The 19,464-nt window shown below is 39.4% G+C and overlaps 1 protein-coding gene across 2 annotated transcripts in view; it reads left to right on the top strand.

The window, feature by feature from the left end:
- The window catches only part of LOC122790085 (protein eva-1 homolog C-like), a 659,115-nt gene that overhangs the window by 398,687 nt on the left and 240,964 nt on the right, over nucleotides 1–19,464 (top strand). For both annotated transcript variants that reach the window (XM_044057647.1, XM_044057646.1), the window contains one exon: nucleotides 6,543–6,620. In XM_044057647.1, the coding sequence (XP_043913582.1) occupies nucleotides 6,543–6,620 (78 nt within the window). The remainder of the gene's footprint in view (nucleotides 1–6,542; nucleotides 6,621–19,464) is intronic.

The following is a 19,464-nucleotide window of genomic DNA, read 5'->3' as shown; positions in this document are numbered from 1 at the left end:
AAACCTTATGTAGTGGCAGTGATTGTCAGAAGAATATCACATAAACCTTATGTAGTGGCAGTGATTGTCAGAAGAATATCACATAAACCTTATGTAGTGGCAGTGATTGTCAGAAGAATATCACATAAACCTTATGTAGTGGCAGTGATTGTCAGAAGAATATCACATAAACCTTATGTAGTGGCAGTGATTGTCAGAAGAATATCACATAAACCTTATGTAGTGGCAGTGATTGTCAGAAGAATATCACATAAACCTTATGTAGTGGCAGTGATTGTCAGAAGAATATCACATAAACCTTATGTAGTGGCAGTGATTGTCAGAAGAATATCACATAAACCTTATGTAGTGGCAGTGATTGTCAGAAGAATATCACATAAACCTTATGTAGTGGCAGTGATTGTCAGAAGAATATCACATAAACCTTATGTAGTGGCAGTGATTGTCAGAAGAATATCACATAAACCTTATGTAGTGGCAGTGATTGTCAGAAGAATATCACATAAACCTTATGTAGTGGCAGTGATTGTCAGAAGAATATCACATAAACCTTATGTAGTGGCAGTGATTGTCAGAAGAATATCACATAAACCTTATGTAGTGGCAGTGATTGTCAGAAGAATATCACATAAACCTTATGTAGTGGCAGTGATTGTCAGAAGAATATCACATAAACCTTATGTAGTGGCAGTGATTGTCAGAAGAATATCACATAAACCTTATGTAGTGGCAGTGATTGTCAGAAGAATATCACATAAACCTTATGTAGTGGCAGTGATTGTCAGAAGAATATCACATAAACCTTATGTAGTGGCAGTGATTGTCAGAAGAATATCACATAAACCTTATGTAGTGGCAGTGATTGTCAGAAGAATATCACATAAACCTTATGTAGTGGCAGTGATTGTCAGAAGAATATCACATAAACCTTATGTAGTGGCAGTGATTGTCAGAAGAATATCACATAAACCTTATGTAGTGGCAGTGATTGTCAGAAGAATATCACATAAACCTTATGTAGTGGCAGTGATTGTCAGAAGAATATCACATAAACCTTATGTAGTGGCAGTGATTGTCAGAAGAATATCACATAAACCTTATGTAGTGGCAGTGATTGTCAGAAGAATATCACATAAACCTTATGTAGTGGCAGTGATTGTCAGAAGAATATCACATAAACCTTATGTAGTGGCAGTGATTGTCAGAAGAATATCACATAAACCTTATGTAGTGGCAGTGATTGTCAGAAGAATATCACATAAACCTTATGTAGTGGCAGTGATTGTCAGAAGAATATCACATAAACCTTATGTAGTGGCAGTGATTGTCAGAAGAATATCACATAAACCTTATGTAGTGGCAGTGATTGTCAGAAGAATATCACATAAACCTTATGTAGTGGCAGTGATTGTCAGAAGAATATCACATAAACCTTATGTAGTGGCAGTGATTGTCAGAAGAATATCACATAAACCTTATGTAGTGGCAGTGATTGTCAGAAGAATATCACATAAACCTTATGTAGTGGCAGTGATTGTCAGAAGAATATCACATAAACCTTATGTAGTGGCAGTGATTGTCAGAAGAATATCACATAAACCTTATGTAGTGGCAGTGATTGTCAGAAGAATATCACATAAACCTTATGTAGTGGCAGTGATTGTCAGAAGAATATCACATAAACCTTATGTAGTGGCAGTGATTGTCAGAAGAATATCACATAAACCTTATGTAGTGGCAGTGATTGTCAGAAGAATATCACATAAACCTTATGTAGTGGCAGTGATTGTCAGAAGAATATCACATAAACCTTATGTAGTGCCAGTGATTGTCAGAAGAATATCACATAAACCTTATGTAGTGCCAGTGATTGTCAGAAGAATATCACATAAGCCCATTAGCTTGAGAAGCCTTATCTGCAAAGCCATGGAGAGGATCATAATGGATCTCATAAATAAAGACATAGGGAATTTGCAGACTTTGGATCCAACCCAGTTTGGCTTTGACAAAGGCAGATCATGCCTTTTAAACTTGGTTGACTTTTTCGAAACAGTCAACAAAGCCATTGATGAGGGAAAGGCAGTCCATACAGCCTACCTCGATCTGGCGAAAGCCTTCGATACAATACCCCACTCGGGTATCATAGAAAAACTCATCGGCTTAAATGTTAACCTATACATCACAAGATGGGTTGCAAACTGGCTGAGTGACAGAACCCACAGGGTCAGAGTTGCTGGCGCCATGTCAGACTCAAAGCCTGTCACAAGTGGTGTCCCACAGGGCTCAGTCCTGGGCCCACTCTTGTTTGGCATCTACTTTTCCGAAGTACAAGCAAACACAGGAGGGTTATGGCTGACAAAGTTTGCAGATGACTGCAAACTGGGCGCCGTAGTCGAAAACACATCTGACACAGATATCCTTCAGAAGGGTCTCACAGAAACGGATAACTGGTACCAGAGCCATGGCCTAAAGTTAAATGCCAAAAAATGCATAGTCATACCCTTCGGGAAAAACAAGGTTACCCCTAGCTACCATATAGGTGGCAATCCACTGAGCACAGAAGAAGTTATTAGGGACCTAGGGACCCAGGTTGACAGTAGCCTGTCATTCGACACCCATGTAGCTAAAGTAGTTAGGAAGACCATCTACATTGCCCACCTTATCATGAAGGGATTCACATCTAGATCAAGGGAGGTCATAGTTTCCCTATACTCATCACTCATCAGACCAATGATTGAGTACAATGCCCCATTCGGAATGTATCTGACCCGACACTTGCAGCAGCTGGAGAGGCCACAAAAGTTCCTCACCAAAAGGATAAAGGGTCTCAAAAATCTGTCCTATGCTGCCCGACTGAAAGAACTTCAGCTCTATTCAGTCGCTTACGCTGCTCAGAGGTGACCTGTGCCTGACATACAAGGCCATGTCAAACCCGGATTTGATGAATATGCTTCACCTCAAAAAATCTAGATCCGTCAGAGCCACAAGGGCAGGAGACATAAACCTTGACACGGCTATTAATAGGACGTGCTGGAGGGATAGATTCATCACCCAAAGACTCCCTATGCTGTGGAACAAAATCCCGGTATACGTGAGACAGAGCACCTCGCTGGCCTTGTTCAAGAGAAATCTGGACCAATGGATGGGAGATCACAGATATACCCCAGGGATTACCTCAGTGTCACTGCTTGACAGAGGCACAGCAAAATAATGGGTATAGTTCCCCATACTAAAGGGGTGGCGAAAGCCACAAAACTATGGGCTAGGCTTGTAGATGCCCTCGGGCAGATAGCCTAATATAAACCTATGAACCTATAAACCTTTTGTAGTGCCGGTGATTGTCAGAAGAATATCACATAAACCTTATGTAGTGGCAGTGATTGTCAGAAGAATATCACATAAACCTTAAGTAGTGGCAGTGATTGTCAGAAGAATATCACATAAACCTTATGTAGCGGCAGTGATTGTCAGAAGAATATCACACAAACCTTATGTAGTGGCAGTGATTGTCAGAAGAATATCACATAAACCTTATGTAGTGGCAGTGATTGTCAGAAGAATATCACATAAAACCTTATGTAGTGCCAGTGATTGTCAGAAGAATATCACATAAACCTTATGTAGTGGCAGTGATTGTCAGAAGAATATCACATAAACCTTATGTAGTGGCAGTGATTGTCAGAAGAATATCACATAAACCTTATGTAGTGCCAGTGATTGTCAGAAGAATATCACATAAACCTTATGTAGTGGCAGTGATTGTCAGAAGAATATCACATAAACCTTATGTAGTGCCAGTGATTGTCAGAAGAATATCACATAAACCTTATGTAGTGGCAGTGATTGTCAGAAGAATATCACATAAACCTTATGTAGTGCCAGTGATTGTCAGAAGAATATCACATAAACCTTATGTAGTGCCAGTGATTGTCAGAAGAATATCACATAAACCTTATGTAGTGCCAGTGATTGTCTGAAGAATATCACATAAACCTTATGTAGTGGCAGTGATTGTCAGAAGAATATCACATAAACCTTATGTAGTGGCAGTGATTGTCAGAAGAATATCACATAAACCTTATGTAGTGGCAGTGATTGTCAGAAGAATATCACATAAAACCTTATGTAGTGGCAGTGATTGTCAGAAGAATATCACATAAACCTTATGTAGTGGCAGTGATTGTCAGAAGAATATCACATAAACCTTATGTAGTGGCAGTGATTGTCAGAAGAATATCACATAAACCTTATGTAGTGGCAGTGATTGTCAGAAGAATATCACATAAACCTTATGTAGTGGCAGTGATTGTCAGAAGAATGTCACATAAACCTTATGTAGTAGCAGTGATTGTCAGAAGAATATCACATAAACCTTATGTAGTGGCAGTGATTGTCAGAAGAATATCACATAAACCTTATGTAGTGGCAGTGATTGTCAGAAGAATATCACATAAACCTTATGTAGTGGCAGTGACTGTCAGAAGAATATCACATAAACCTTATGTAGTGGCAGTGATTGTCAGAAGAATATCATATAAACCTTATGTAGTGGCAGTGATTGTCAGAAGAATATCACATAAACCTTATGTAGTGGCAGTGACTGTCAGAAGAATATCACATAAACCTTATGTAGTGACAGTGATTGTCAGAAGAATATCACATAAACCTTATGTAGTGGCAGTGATTGTCAGAAGAATATCACATAAACCTTATGTAGTGGCAGTGATTGTCAGAAGAATATCACATAAACCTTATGTAGTGGCAGTGATTGTCAGAAGAATATCGCATAAACCTTATGTAGTGGCAGTGATTGTCAGAAGAATATCACATAAAACCTTATGTAGTGGCAGTGATTGTCAGAAGAATATCACATAAACCTTATGTAGTGGCAGTGATTGTCAGAAGAATATCACATAAAACCTTATGTAGTGGCAGTGATTGTCAGAAGAATATCACACAAACCTTATGTAGTGGCAGTGATTGTCAGAAGAATATCACATAAACCTTATGTAGTGGCAGTGATTGTCAGAAGAATATCACATAAACCTTATGTAGTGGCAGTGATTGTCAGAAGAATATCACACAAACCTTATGTAGTGGCAGTGATTGTCAGAAGAATATCACATAAACCTTATGTAGTGGCAGTGATTGTCAGAAGAATATCACATAAACCTTATGTAGTGCCAGTGATTGTCAGAAGAATATCACATAAACCTTATGTAGTGCCAGTGATTGTCAGAAGAATATCACATAAACCTTATGTAGTGCCAGTGATTGTCAGAAGAATATCGCATAAACCTTATGTAGTGGCAGTGATTGTCAGAAGAATATCACATAAACCTTATGTAGTGGCAGTGATTGTCAGAAGAATATCACATAAAACCTTATGTAGTGGCAGTGATTGTCAGAAGAATGTCACATAAACCTTATGTAGTGGCAGTGATTGTCAGAAGAATATCACACAAACCTTATGTAGTGGCAGTGATTGTCAGAAGAATATCACATAAACTTTATGTAGTGGCAGTGATTGTCAGAAGAATATCACATAAAACCTTATGTAGTGGCAGTGATTGTCAGAAGAATATCACATAAACCTTATGTAGTGGCAGTGATTGTCAGAAGAATATCACATAAACCTTATGTAGTGGCAGTGATTGCCACTTGTAGTTCTTGTAGCTCTCAGATGTAGAGTGGGGAAAACTTAGGAGCCCTTAAGAAGCAATTAGATCCCACAGAAGAATGTGGCCACTTTAGTAAAAACGGATACAATTTATCCAGGAGGTTATATAGTAGGTTATAATTGTAGTGAACCACAAGATATGAATAAAGTTATTAAAAGAGAGAAATATCTAGTGCTTATATCTGAAGAAGTAGTTCCAAGAATGCCAAATACTGTTTTTCTCAGTACTAGATGCAAGCCATAATTTATAGCAGATAAAAATAAAGAAGGTTCGGTACCACATGCATTATCATACCATTAGGAACATACATTCTCCTTTTATACAGATATAATGTTTAACTTTAAAAGGGGAGATGTTGGACAGTGGATAAATAGCTTTGGCTGATGATGCAACTAAAGTGATTAATATATGTGATACAAAGAAGTCCCACAAAAATCAATGTAAACCTCATGGAATTTCACTTCATCAGCTGTTTATATGCTATTTACCAAGCTTCCACAAATATCAGTTTTCAACTATCCATTATGCTGAGAAACAATTTCCTGTAAGACATATAAAATATATTCAGTTGGTATAATTGACATAAATAACAATACTCAGTGAAATTGATGTCAGTATCTAGTCACACACTCTTACAATTGTGTACAAATGAACTTATTTATGGCATATTTTGGTAATAAGCAGTCCTGCACAAATTGATTAGAGATTATTGTTTTTATAAAAATCTATCCTTAAGGAGCAGTATACAACCTGGCAGTAACCATGTCATCATGTAAGACACGAGATTACAAAATGAATAGCTTGTTTCAAGATAGCAGTTTAATAGTCATTATGCTTTTAACATAAACCTTTATTTTTCAGTGCCAAAACAGCTGCTGGAGGAAGCGAACAACGGACAGAGAGTACCTGATCCATTTTCACTGGCTGACTACACGCATGGTATGGCCTGTACACTTCTTGGCATTTTTTCGTCAGTTTAAACAAATATCCTGGCTGAATAGAAATTAGTACAAAGCACGTAATTCCACATCTCACTAAACTTCAACAGACCGATAAAACAAATACTCTTTCAATTGTGTTACAATTGATTATTTTGGTCATATTTAATAGTACAACTCAAAAATGACCATCAGACTGATGTAGAAAGTTTTGAGTTAATATGAGGACTAGACAGACTAAATGTGCATGTTTTCATTATATTCATAGCAAGTGAATTCAGATATTTAATAAAATGTAGACATTATGCTTATAAAGTTTGCTGTTCACAAGACAAAAATGTTCCTTCATGTTAAATTTATCTTTTTAGTTTGAAAAACTGAGATTGGTTAGATGCAGATACATGAAATTTGGAATACAATAATTCTAAACTAAGAGGTGTATAAATGACTAGAAATACCTTGCTAACCACAGTCGTGACAACAGAGTTTCAAAAAACACCTTAGAAATAATATAGCTCTTCTGTCACTAGGTAGTGAATTTTCAAGTGAGGTGCATTGGCATTTTAAAGACAACTGCTGCAGAATTTTATGAAACTATTCTGTCATGCAGAGTATTTTTATTTGTGTATCTTGGCTTCTGTGTGTGTGTTGGCTCTCCTCAGGACCTGTCAAGCTTCTGTGCAACAAACATGTCAGCTTCCCTGTTAGAAAATAAATAAAGCCATATTATTTAAAAAAAGTATCTAAAAACTAGGTGGTACTTTAGTCATACATTCATTTGAAGTGATCATAAATTGCAGAGAGTGGAGTGTAGCTATGGACCTATCTGATTGGAAATTGTTGGCCCAGGAACCTGTCTAGTCTGCTGGCATTGGTTGGAGTGTTTGAAATCAGTTTAATGTTATTGCTACTTGTTGCTCACGTTAGCGTGGGTTAGCGTGGTTCGCACCACCTGCATAACCACGCACTACTGTGCAGTGAAGGATACCATTGGCAGGTATAGACGCAAACTCTTAGATCTGTCATGCTTCACTGCCTGGTTTGACACTCAGCTGAGCCTCTGAGGATCCTCCACAAGTCTTACCCATTAAGCCCCTCAAAGTTTAGAACTTTTTCTTGTCCCTTAGCCATGCCTGGTTCTTCAGTCCCTTCCCTATTACTCACCACAGTACTTCACCTACCGTCATGAATGGACAATTTCCCACCATTTCTACAGCCAAACTAATTGACATGGGCATCCTGAGGCACTATAGCAATTGCCTCATGTACACTGATTGCCCATTTCTCCTAATTCTCACAAATGTAATATGTGAGAGAGGAATCTATATCAAAAAGCTAGAATCTAGGCTCTGTCACTCACAAATCAGTATATCAAATACTAAGCAGGATGTAAGCTCACACACTCAACGTTCTGCTCCATCTACACATACAGCACCTAAAACTACCTGTGCAGCCGTTCTCACTAGAAGCCTTCAACAGTTGGCTTAGTTTATGGTTTCATTCTAAGGGGATCCAGTGTTTGTCAGCCTGAGATGATTTGGTTTTTAGATGGTGATGCTTTTCCAGAGATGGTCTCCACCTGTCACCTCTGGGCTTTTGGCTCTTGCCTCCCCCATACTGCCTTTTTTAGGCAGTGTCACTAAAACAAAATTCCAAGTAAAAATATCTTCAAAAAGCAACCTTATGGTTATGCTGCAGTGTTAAATGTTAGGAGTCTAAATCTGAAACTACACTCCCTGGAAACACTCCTCACCTTGGAAGATGCAGACATTTGTGCAGTTACAGAGACCTGGTTCAAGGCTGAGGATAGCACCACATCCATACCAGGATATAATACCTTCCACATGTTCAGACCACAAAATGAACTCATGAAAACCAAAACAGGACAAGGAGTTTCAACATTCATCAAAGATATAGAAAAAAAACTCAGTTTGAGACCTTCACACGAGTAAGTTCAAAAATGCAGCATAGTCATAAAATCCAAGAAAATGTATTGTAATCCACTCCAAGTGCTTTTGCCCCTCTACATTTAACACTGGGACTTCATCGGAACAAACAAATACAACTTCCTTATAAATCCTACCCAGTTAACTAATATTGTCAACTCATCAACTTTTAATGGCTAGGACACCTGTACTATAATGGCAAGGACACCTATACTGGGATATATACCAATACATTGTATAAACATCTATACAATTATGTTGACTCAGCCTTTCCTGATAGGACCAAACCAAGATCCTCAAGAAAAAACAAGCCTACCTGTGGACATCCACCATAAACAAGTTATATAATTAAAGAGGAAGAAATTGCTAAAAGCAAGAAGGAACAATCTCAGAATTGGAAGCACACCTTTCTCACCTTGAACAAGTAAATAAGACATCTCATAAAGTCCTCTAAAGCAAACTATAAATCTAGATTAGCATCCCTAGTTAAAGATAACCATAAAGCATTCTTTAGCTACATCCAAAACCTTAAAAGAAAAGCCCAGATTTGCGCTGAACTGGTAGTGAATGGTACCACATATACTGAACCAGTGGAAATAGCCAACCTGCAAGCGAACAGGTTCAGTGAAAACGTCTTCCCCTTTTCCCTGCCACATATACCCCAAAACATTCCTATCACCTATTCTCCACCTATTATCTCTAAAGAGCAGATCTTAACCACTCTCTCCAAGGCCAAAAACACAGCCTCTATGGGACCTGATAACATCCCAGGCTGCTTTCTCAATTGTTTAAAACAGGCGTTAGCAAAATCATTGAGTACTCTTTTCAACCACAGCCTAAGCACTGGTTTTGTCCATGCTGAATGGAAAACAGCCACTGTCATCCCCTTGCACAAGGGGGGGTGCATTCACCAACCCTGGGAACTACAGATCCATTAACCTAACAAGCCTTATCTGCAGGACCGTGGAGAGAATTATCATGGACCTTATCAACAAGGACATAGGAGACCCTCAAACACTTGACCCGACCCAGTTTGGTTTTGTTAAAGGGAGATCCTGCCATCATGGACCTTATCAACAAGAATATAGGAGACCTTCAAACACTTGACCCGACCCAGTTTGGTTTTGTTAAAGGGAGATCCTGCCATCATGGACCTTATCAACAAGAATATAGGAGACCTTCAAACACTTGACCTGACCCAGTTTGGTTTTGTTAAAGGGAGATCCTGCCTGTTGAACCTGGTGGACTTCTTTGAGATGTCACCAAGGCCCTGGATGAAGGCAAATCTGTGCATACAGCCTACCTAGACTTGCCCAAGACCTTTGACAAAATCACCCACTCAGACATCATTGAAAAACTCACTCTTTTGGGAGTCAACCCATATACTGTCAGGTAGGTTGAAAACTGGCTCACCAACAGAACACACACAGTCAAATAGGGGACTCCACCTCCACCAGCCGACCCATTACCAGTGGTGTTCCACAAGGCTTGGTGCTGGGGCCTCTATTGTTTGGAATCTACTTGTCAGAAGTACAGATAAAAACAAAAGGTCTGTAGCTGACAAAGTTTGCTGATGACTGCAAAGTGTGAGCAGTCACTGAGTTCCCAAATGATATCAGCATTCTACAAGAAGGACTTACGCAAACTAGTGATTAGTGCCAAAGTCATGGTCTTATACTCAATGCAAAAAAATGCATTATCATCCCCTTTGGCAAAGGCAATGCTCCTGCAGATAACCATATTGATAACATAACCCTAAGCTCTAAATCAGTGGTGAGAGATTTGGGCACACAGGTTGACAACAACCTTACTTTTGATCACCATGTCTCCACGGTGTTAAGGAAGGCCTTCTATGTTGCTCACCTCATAAGCTTCCAGAACAAAAGAGGTTATAACCACCCTGCATTATTCCCTCATTAGGCCAATAATAGAGTGCAATGGCCCCTTTGGTATGTACCTAAACAATAATTGGAGAAACCTCAAAGGTTCCTCACAAAGAAAATTCAGGGTCTTCAGCACAAGTCTTATGTGGACTGACTGAAATCACTGTTACTATACTCTGTCTCATATAGACTACTCAGCAGTGATCTGTTGCTTGCATACAAAGCAACCTCTAATCCTGCCTTAAAGGAAATGCTGAACACTCGTAAATCAAATGGTACTGGATTCACTCATTCTAGGGATCTTAACATGTGACATGTGGGATGTGACATCAACAGGATTTTCTGGAGAAACAGATATGTGTTCCCAAGATCGCTTGTCCTCTGGAATAAACTTCCAGTACAGGTTAAACAGAACCCCTTCTTAATGCTTTTTAAGCACAACTTGGATGATTGTATGGGAAACTGCTAATTCACCCCAGGGTTTTCACTTGTGTCCCTCTTGGATAGGGGCAGTCAGTGCTGATTTAGTTGTGTTTATAACATAGACCATATCTCTAGACCCTTAAGGAAACAAGGATTGAACTTGGCTAGGTTGTAAGGGCCCTAGACCCATTAGCCTAGGAACCTCCTAGGAACCTATGAACAAGATAGCAGGATGCTACTGTATGTACAAATGTAGCAAAATGCAAATTATTTATAAAATGAGTACTTTGTCTGTTAATAAAGAATATATATTGATTCAAATGGCAAAATACAATTGTTCTTTCTTTATTTAGCAAACAATTGTAAGCCAAAAATATATTAGGTTACTGTTAGCATGAACATACCATTTACCAGGTTAAATATAAACCCCTATGTCACTAGATGGGTTGCAAACTGGCTCAAGGACAGAACCCACATGGTTAGAATTGCTGGAGTCATGTCAGACTCCAAACCAGTTACAAGTGGCATCCCACAAGGCTCAGTCCTGGGACCTCTCTTGTTCGGTATACATTTCTCGGAGGTACAGGCCAACACGGAAAGACTGGGGCTGACCAAGTTCGCAGATGACTGCAAACTGGGCGCCATAATCGACTCTCCAGCTAACACAAGCATCCTCCAAAAGGGCCTCTTAGAAACAGACAACTAGTGCCAGAGCCATGGTCTCAAGCTAAACGCCAAAAAGTGTATAGTCATCCCCTTTGGCAAAAACAAAGTGCCCACAAATTACCACATAGGTGGTAATCCATTAAGTACAGAAGAAATAATTAGGGACCTGGGGACCCAAGTTGATAGCAATCTCTCATTTGACAACCACGTGGCCAAAGTGGTTAGAAAAACATTTTATATAGCCCACCTAATCATGAAGGGATTCACATCTAGATCAGGGGAGGTCATCGTGCCTCTTTACTCATCCCTCATCAGGCCCATAATTGAGTACAATGCCCCTTTTGGGATGTACCTTACCAGACACCTGCAGCAATTGGAAAGACCCCAAAAGTACCTCACCAAGAGGATCAAAGGGCTCAAACAGATGCCATATGCTGCCCGGTGAAAGAAACTCCAGCTCTACTCAGTGGCATACCGTCTGCTCAGAGGCGATCTGTGCCTGACGTATAAAGCCATGTCCAACACGGAATTAATGGACATGCTGCACATCAGAAAATCCAAATCCCATCGAGCTATGCGCTCGAGAGACTTGAACCTCAGCACTGAAATAAATAGGACATGCTGGAGGGACAGATTCATAACCCAGACGCTCCCTTCACTCTGGAATAAAATCCCAGTCCAGGTTAGGCAGAGACCCTCATTGGCTCTCTTCAAGAGGAATCTTGATGAGTGGATGGGAGATCATAGGTTTACCCCGGATATCACTTCTGTATCACTGTTAGACAGAGGCACAGTATACTAACCTCGAAAAAGGGCACAGCAAAATTAATTTAAAATGGGTGGCGAAAGCCAAACACACTCTGGCTAGGCTTATAAATGCCCTAGGGCAGATAGCCTAGTATGAACCTATGAACCTATTAACCTATGAACTAGAGAACGGGTCGAGTTTATTACATAAGTGATTACTTTTTGTTATGTAAATAACATTAAAAACAGGCACTAATATAAAATTAATTCAGAGTACAATTACTAACAAAATGTAGGGTTTACAACTTAACTATGCTATTCAGTTTTCTCTGTCCGATGTGTTTTAGTAACAAAGACGTAAAAATAAAATCACTTATTTTTCCAGTTGTTCTTTTTTCTACAATTAGTAGTTCTGCATTTCCAACCTGGAACATTAAATAACTTGAATTTACAGTGCGAAGCCTGAAATAATAATATTTTCCTTTTTATGTATTTTTTTTGCCATGGACTGTCGTAATTTACGGTATCAGTGAAAATGGCATTATTTGAATGCAGTTCAGTGAAAAAAAATCTTAAACGGAATTCATAGAAAACTTTAACCAGAATTGTCCTTATTACTATTTTGGTGTACTATTTACTCTGTAACCTGTTACTTCCACAGCTCCTTATGGCTGCCATCTTACCTCAGCTGTTAGGACCTCACCCCTGCTTCCACCATGTGTTCATTTCTTATTAGCTGTTATCTTTTATTCATAATGCGGTACCAATATCAATGGTCATTAGCTGCCAGAACTATATCTAAGTGGTTATAATTTTGAAAGGCTATACCAATATTGTCATTACTGTAAATATTTTGCTTAATATTATGGTGTAAAGTTCGACTCTAAATTGTTATATCTGGATTGGATAAAAATGAGTCCTCCTCCTCCTGGTACCACTAGCAAAGTTTCTACCTTCCTGGTACCACTTATGGTGTCTCTATCCTCCTGGTATGACTCACGGTGTCTCTATCCTCCTGGTACAAATCATGGTGTCTCTATCTTCCTGGTATAACTCATGGTGTCTCTATCCTCCTGGTACAACTCACAGTGTCCCTATCCTCCTGGTACGACTCATGGTGTCTCTATCCTCCTGGTAAAACTCATGGTGTCTCTATCCTCCTGGTACAACTCACAGTGTCTCTGTCCTCCTGGTACAAGTCATGGTGTCTCTATCCTCGTGGTACAACTCACAGTGTCTCTATCCTCCTGGTACAACTTACAGTGTCGCTATCCTCCTGGTATGACTCATGGTGTCTCTATCCTCCTGGTACCACTCATGTTGTCTCTATCCTCCTGGTACAACTCACAGTGTCTCTATCCTCCTGGTGAAGCTCACAGTGTCTCTATCCTCCTGGTAAAACTCATGGTGTCTCTATCCTCCTGGTAAAACTCACAGTGTCTCTATCCTCCTGGTACAACTCACGGTGTCTCTATCCTCTTGGTACAACTCATGGTGTCTCTTGGTACAACTCACAGTGTCTCTATCCACCTGGTACAACTCACAGTGTCTCTATCCTCCTGGTAAAACTCATGGTGTCTCTTTCCTGCTGGTATGACTCATGGTGTCTCTATCCTTTGGTACCACTCATTGTGTCTCTATTCTCCTGATACCACTTACGGTGTCTCTAGAAGGATCTGGTACCACTGAAAGTATTTACCATATAATTAGTCTACTGATAGCTTTTGATGTCTTTCATGTTCCATTCAACCATGAACATTTTCAAAGTCATTTTAATAATTTAATCATAAATATATGTTTTCTTGTCTTCTCTAGACATTTGACAATCTTCAGTGTTTTGTAATTTAAGCTTACAGAACCTGATATAATCTGAATAGATGTATCATTTTTTTACTTTAATTCTGAGTATTAAATTCAATTCATAGTATTTAAGAACCATTCTGAGTATTAAATTTTAAATTAAATTGCTGCCATTCTTTTAACAGTACATGCTTTCTACCTCTATTTCTAAAAGTCACCATTTTAATATTCTAAGCCTTGTAGCACTCTTCATATGTTCAAATATACCAGAAGCAGTTCCCGAGTATATGGTCCTGCAAACTGAAACTCTGCTTCACTCGCTGAAAGCAATAAAAGTTTGGATCAATTAACCTTCTACAAACAGGGCTGTGTTATTCCATCAACTTCAGAGCAAGACGTGCCATATGAAAAGTTCCATAAAGATAAAAGTATGGATAAAACGTCACAGGTGATACTGTCAATGGAATACATGTTAAGCAGTTTTAAATGTTTCTGTTACTAAAACCTGGAGTAAATACATTCTGACCAATATAAGAAGATATCTGAAGATGGTAAACATAATCAAAGTATGGCAAAGGGACTCACATCTGAAGATTTATGAGGTACCAGTGAATATTCTGAAGGTTGCTTCAGGGTGAGCTGATGGCACCAAAACATGTGAAGAGTGTAATTCAAGGCCAGCTGGAACATGGAAAAAAGCATGAAAACACACAGAACACACAACATAATAGTCATGTCTGTCCATTAAGAACACATGTCAGAATAGTCATGTCTGTCCAGTAAGAACACGTCAGAATAGTCATGTCTGTCCAGTAAGAACACATGTCAGAATAGTCATGTCTGTCCAGTATAGGTGACATCATTGGGGCATTGCTGCTAGGTGATCCTTCCCTCTTTTTAATCATTTTAAATGTGGTCCATTGACTATTGGGCTGCCCATCATGTTTTGCTGGGGAGCACTTTAGTTTATTGTGAGAGTGCTTCCCTAATTATATCCATTCTTCCTGTTGCATGTCTCTATGTGGCAATGTTGCAGTTTCAAGTGGTGAAGTCCTTGACTACCCTAACTGAAGACTACTTTCCATTCTTACATTTCCGCTGAAAATCCTGTCTTTCTGGAAACAGGAAGCTGAACACCTGTGCAATATGGTTGTAGCAGAGTGACAGGGCAACATAAGGAAAGTAGCAAATTATATGAAGTCTATAAAAAACACATTACTCCTTTGCACACTATAGCCTGGGAAGATATATGACTAGGTTCATAGCAAAGCACTAGGTTAGCTACCCTTGTGGGACATTTTAAAACTAACCAGTTTCCGTCAGTGAAAATCAAACCATGTACCTCTTTTTTGGTGAGGTAAACACCATAACCATTATGCCACCCCCAAATAGGGCAGAGATGTCCATTCTTGTTACGTCACTTGGATTAGGAAACAGGATCAGAGCTCTATGTTATGAACGAGAAGGACTAAGACAGTATCAGAGCTCTATGTTATGAACGAGAAGGACAAAGACAGGATCAGAGCTCTATGTAATGGATGAGAATGACCAAGACAGGATCAGAGCTCTATGTTATGGACGAGAAGGACCAAGACAGGATAAAACCTCTATGATTATGAAAGAGAAGGACAAAGACAGGATCAGAGCTCTATGTTATGAATGAGAAGGACAAAGACAGGATCAGAGCTCTATGTTATGAATGAGAAGGACCAAGACAGGATCAAACCTCTATGATTATGAACGAGAAGGACAAAGACATGATCAGAGCTCTATGTTATGAACAAGAAGAATAAAGACAGGCTCAGAGCTCTATGATTATGAATAAGAAGGACAAAGACAGGATCAGAGCTCTATGTTATGGACGAGAAGGATAAAGACAGGATCAGAGCTCTATGTTATGAATGAGAAGGACAAAGACAGGATCAGAGCTCTATGTTGTGAACGAGAAAGACCAAGACAGGATCAGAGCTCTATGTTATGAATGAGAAGAACAAAGACAGGATCAGAACTCTATGTTATGAACGAGAAGGACAAAGACAGGATCAGAGCTCTATGTTATGAACAAGAAGGTCCAAGACAGGATCAGAACTCTATGTTATGAACGAGAAGGACCAAGACAGGATCAGAGCTCTATTATTATAAATGAGAAGGGCAAAGACAGGATCAGAGCTCTATGTTATGAATGAGAAGGACAAATACAGGATCAGAGCTCTGTGTTATGAATGAGAAGGACAAAGACAGGATCAGAGCTTTATGTTATGAACGAGAAGGACCAAGACAAGGATCAGAGCTCTATTGTTATAAACGAGAAGGACAAAGGCAGGATCAGAGCTCTATGTTATGAACGGAAAGGACGATGACAGGATCAAACCTCTATGATTATGAATGAGAAGGACAAAGACAAGATCAGAGCTCTATGTTATGAACGAGAAGGACAAAGACAGGATGAGAGCTCTATGTTATGAACGAGAAGGACCAAGACAGGATCAGAGCTCTATGTTATGGATGAGAAGGACAAATACAGGATCAGACCTCTATGTTATAAATGAGAAGGACCAAGACAGGATCAGAGCTCTATGTTATGAATGAGAAGGACAAAGACAGGATCAGAGCTCTATGTTGTGAATGAGAAGGACCAACACAGGATCAGAGCTCTATGTTATGAACAAGAAGGACAATGACAGGATCAGAGCTCTATGTTATGAACGAGAAGGACCAAGACAGGATCAGAGCTCTATGTTGTGAATGAGAAGAAAAAAGACAGGATCAGAGCTCTATGTTATGAACGAGAATGACAAAGACAGGATCAGAGCTCTATGTTGTGAACGAGAAGGACTAAGACAGGATCAGAGCTCCATAATTATAAATGAGAAGGACCAAGACAGGATCAGAGCTCTATGTTATGAACGAGAAGGACCAAGACAGGATCAGAGCTCTATGTTATGAATGAGAAGGACAAAGACAGGATCAGAGCTCTATGTTATGAACGAGAATGACAAAGACCGGATCAGAGCTCTATGTTGTGAACGAGAAGGACCAAGACAGGATCAGAGCACTATGATTGTGAATGAGAAGGACAAAGACAGGATCAGAGCTCCATAATTATAAACGAGAAGGACCAAGACAGGATCAGAGCTCTATGTTATGAATGAGAAGAACAAAGACAGGATCAGAGCTCTATGTTATGAACGAGAAGGACCAAAACAGGATCAGAGCTCTATGTTATGAATGAGAAGGACCAAGACAGGATCAGAGCTCTATGTTATGAACGAGAAGGACCAAGACAGGATCAGAGGTCTATGTTTTGAATGAGAAGAACAAAGACAGGATCAGAGCTCTATGATTATGAATGAGAAGGACAAAGACAGGATCAGAGCTCTACAGTTATAAACGAGAAGGACAAAGACAGGATCAGAGCTCTATGTTATGAATGAGAAGGACAAAGACAGGATCAGAGCTCTATGTTATGAATGAGAAGGACCAAGACAGGATCAGAGCTTTATGTTATGAATGAGAAGGACCAAGACAGGATCAGAGCTCTATGGTATGGACAAGAAGGACAAAGACAGTATCAGAGCTCTATGTTATGAACAAGAAGGACCAAGACAGGATCACAGCTCTATAATTATAAATGAGAAGGACAAAGACAGGATCAGAGCTCTATGTTATGAACGAGAAGGACCAAGACAGGATCAGAGCTCTATGTTATGAATGAGAAAGACAAAGACAGGATGAGAGCTCTATGTTGTGAACAAGAAGAAGAAAGACAGGATTAGAGCTCTTTGATTATGAACGAGAAGGACAAAGACAGGATCAGAGCTGTATGTTGTGAACAAGAAGGACAAAGACAGGATCAGAGCTCTATGATTATGAATGAGAAGCACAAAGACAGGATCAGAGCTCTATGTTGTGAACAAGTAGGACAAAGACAGGATCAGAGCTCTGTGATTATGAATGAGAAGGACAAAGACAGGATCAGAGCTCTATATTATGAATGAGAAGGACAAAGACAGGATCAGAGCTCTATGTTATGAACGAAAAGGAGAAAGACAGGATCAGAGCTCTGTGTTATGAACTAGAAGGACCAAGACAGGATCAGAGCTCTATGTTATGAACGAGAAGGACAAAGACAGGATCAGAGCTCTATGTTATGAATGAGAAGAACCAAGGTAGTATCAGAGCGCTATGTTATGAACGAGAACGACCAAGACAGGATCAGAGCTCTATAATTATAAACGAGAAGGACAAAGACAGGATCAGACCTCTATGTTATGAATGAGAAGGACCAAGACAGGATCAAACCTCTATGATTATGATTGAGAAGGACAAAGACAGGATCAGAGCTCTATGTTACGAACAAGAAGGACCAAGACAGGATCAAACCTCTATGATTATGAACGAGAAGGACAAAGACAGGATCAGAGCTCTATGTTATGAACGAGAAGGTCAAAGACAGGATCAGAGCTCTATGTTATGAATGAGAAAGACAAAGACAGGATCAGAGCTCTATGTTGTGAACAAGAAAGAGAAAGACAGGATTAGAGCTCTTTGATTATGAACGAGAAGGACAAAGACAGGATCAGAGCTCTATGTTGTGAACAAGAAGGACAAAGACAGGATCAGAGCTCTATGATTATGAATGAGAAGCATAGAGACAGGATCAGAGCTCTATGTTGTGAACAAGAAGATCAAAGACAGGATCAGAGCTCTATGATTATGAATGAGAAGGACAAAGACAGGATCAGAGCTCTATATTATGAATGAGAAGGACAAAGACAGGATCAGAGCTCTATGTTATGAACGAAAAGGAGAAAGACAGGATCAGAGCTCTATGTTATGAACTAGAAGGACCAAGACAGGATCAGAGCTTTATGTTATGAACGAGAAGGACAAAGACAGGATCAGAGCTCTATGTTATGAATGAGAAGGACCAAGACAGTATCAGAGCTCTATGTTATGAATGAGAAGGACCAAGACAGGATCAGAGCTCTATAATTATAAACGAGAAGGACAAAGACAGGATCAGACCTCTATGTTATGAATGAGAAGGACCAAGACAGGATCAAACTTCTATGATTATGATTGAGAAGGACAAAGACAGGATCAGAGCTCTATGTTATTGACGAGAAGGACCAAGACAGGATAAAACCTCTATGATTATGAAAGAGAAGGACAAAGACAGGATCAGAGCTCTATGTTATGAATGAGAAGGACAAAGACAGGATCAGAGCTCTATGTTATGAATGAGAAGGACCAAGACAGGATCAAACCTCTATGATTATGAACAAGAAGGACAAAGACAGGATCAGAGCTCTATGTTATGAACAAGAAGAACAAAGACAGGATCAGAGCTCTATGATTATGAACGAGAAGGACAAAG

The sequence above is a fragment of the Protopterus annectens genome, chromosome 15.part0 (assembly GCF_019279795.1).
Source record: "Protopterus annectens isolate FY-2018-M chromosome 15.part0, PAN1.0, whole genome shotgun sequence".
Lineage (NCBI taxonomy): Eukaryota > Metazoa > Chordata > Ceratodontiformes > Protopteridae > Protopterus > Protopterus annectens.
Note: the sequence above shows the minus strand (reverse complement) of the source record. Positions and strands in the feature narration are given on the sequence as shown.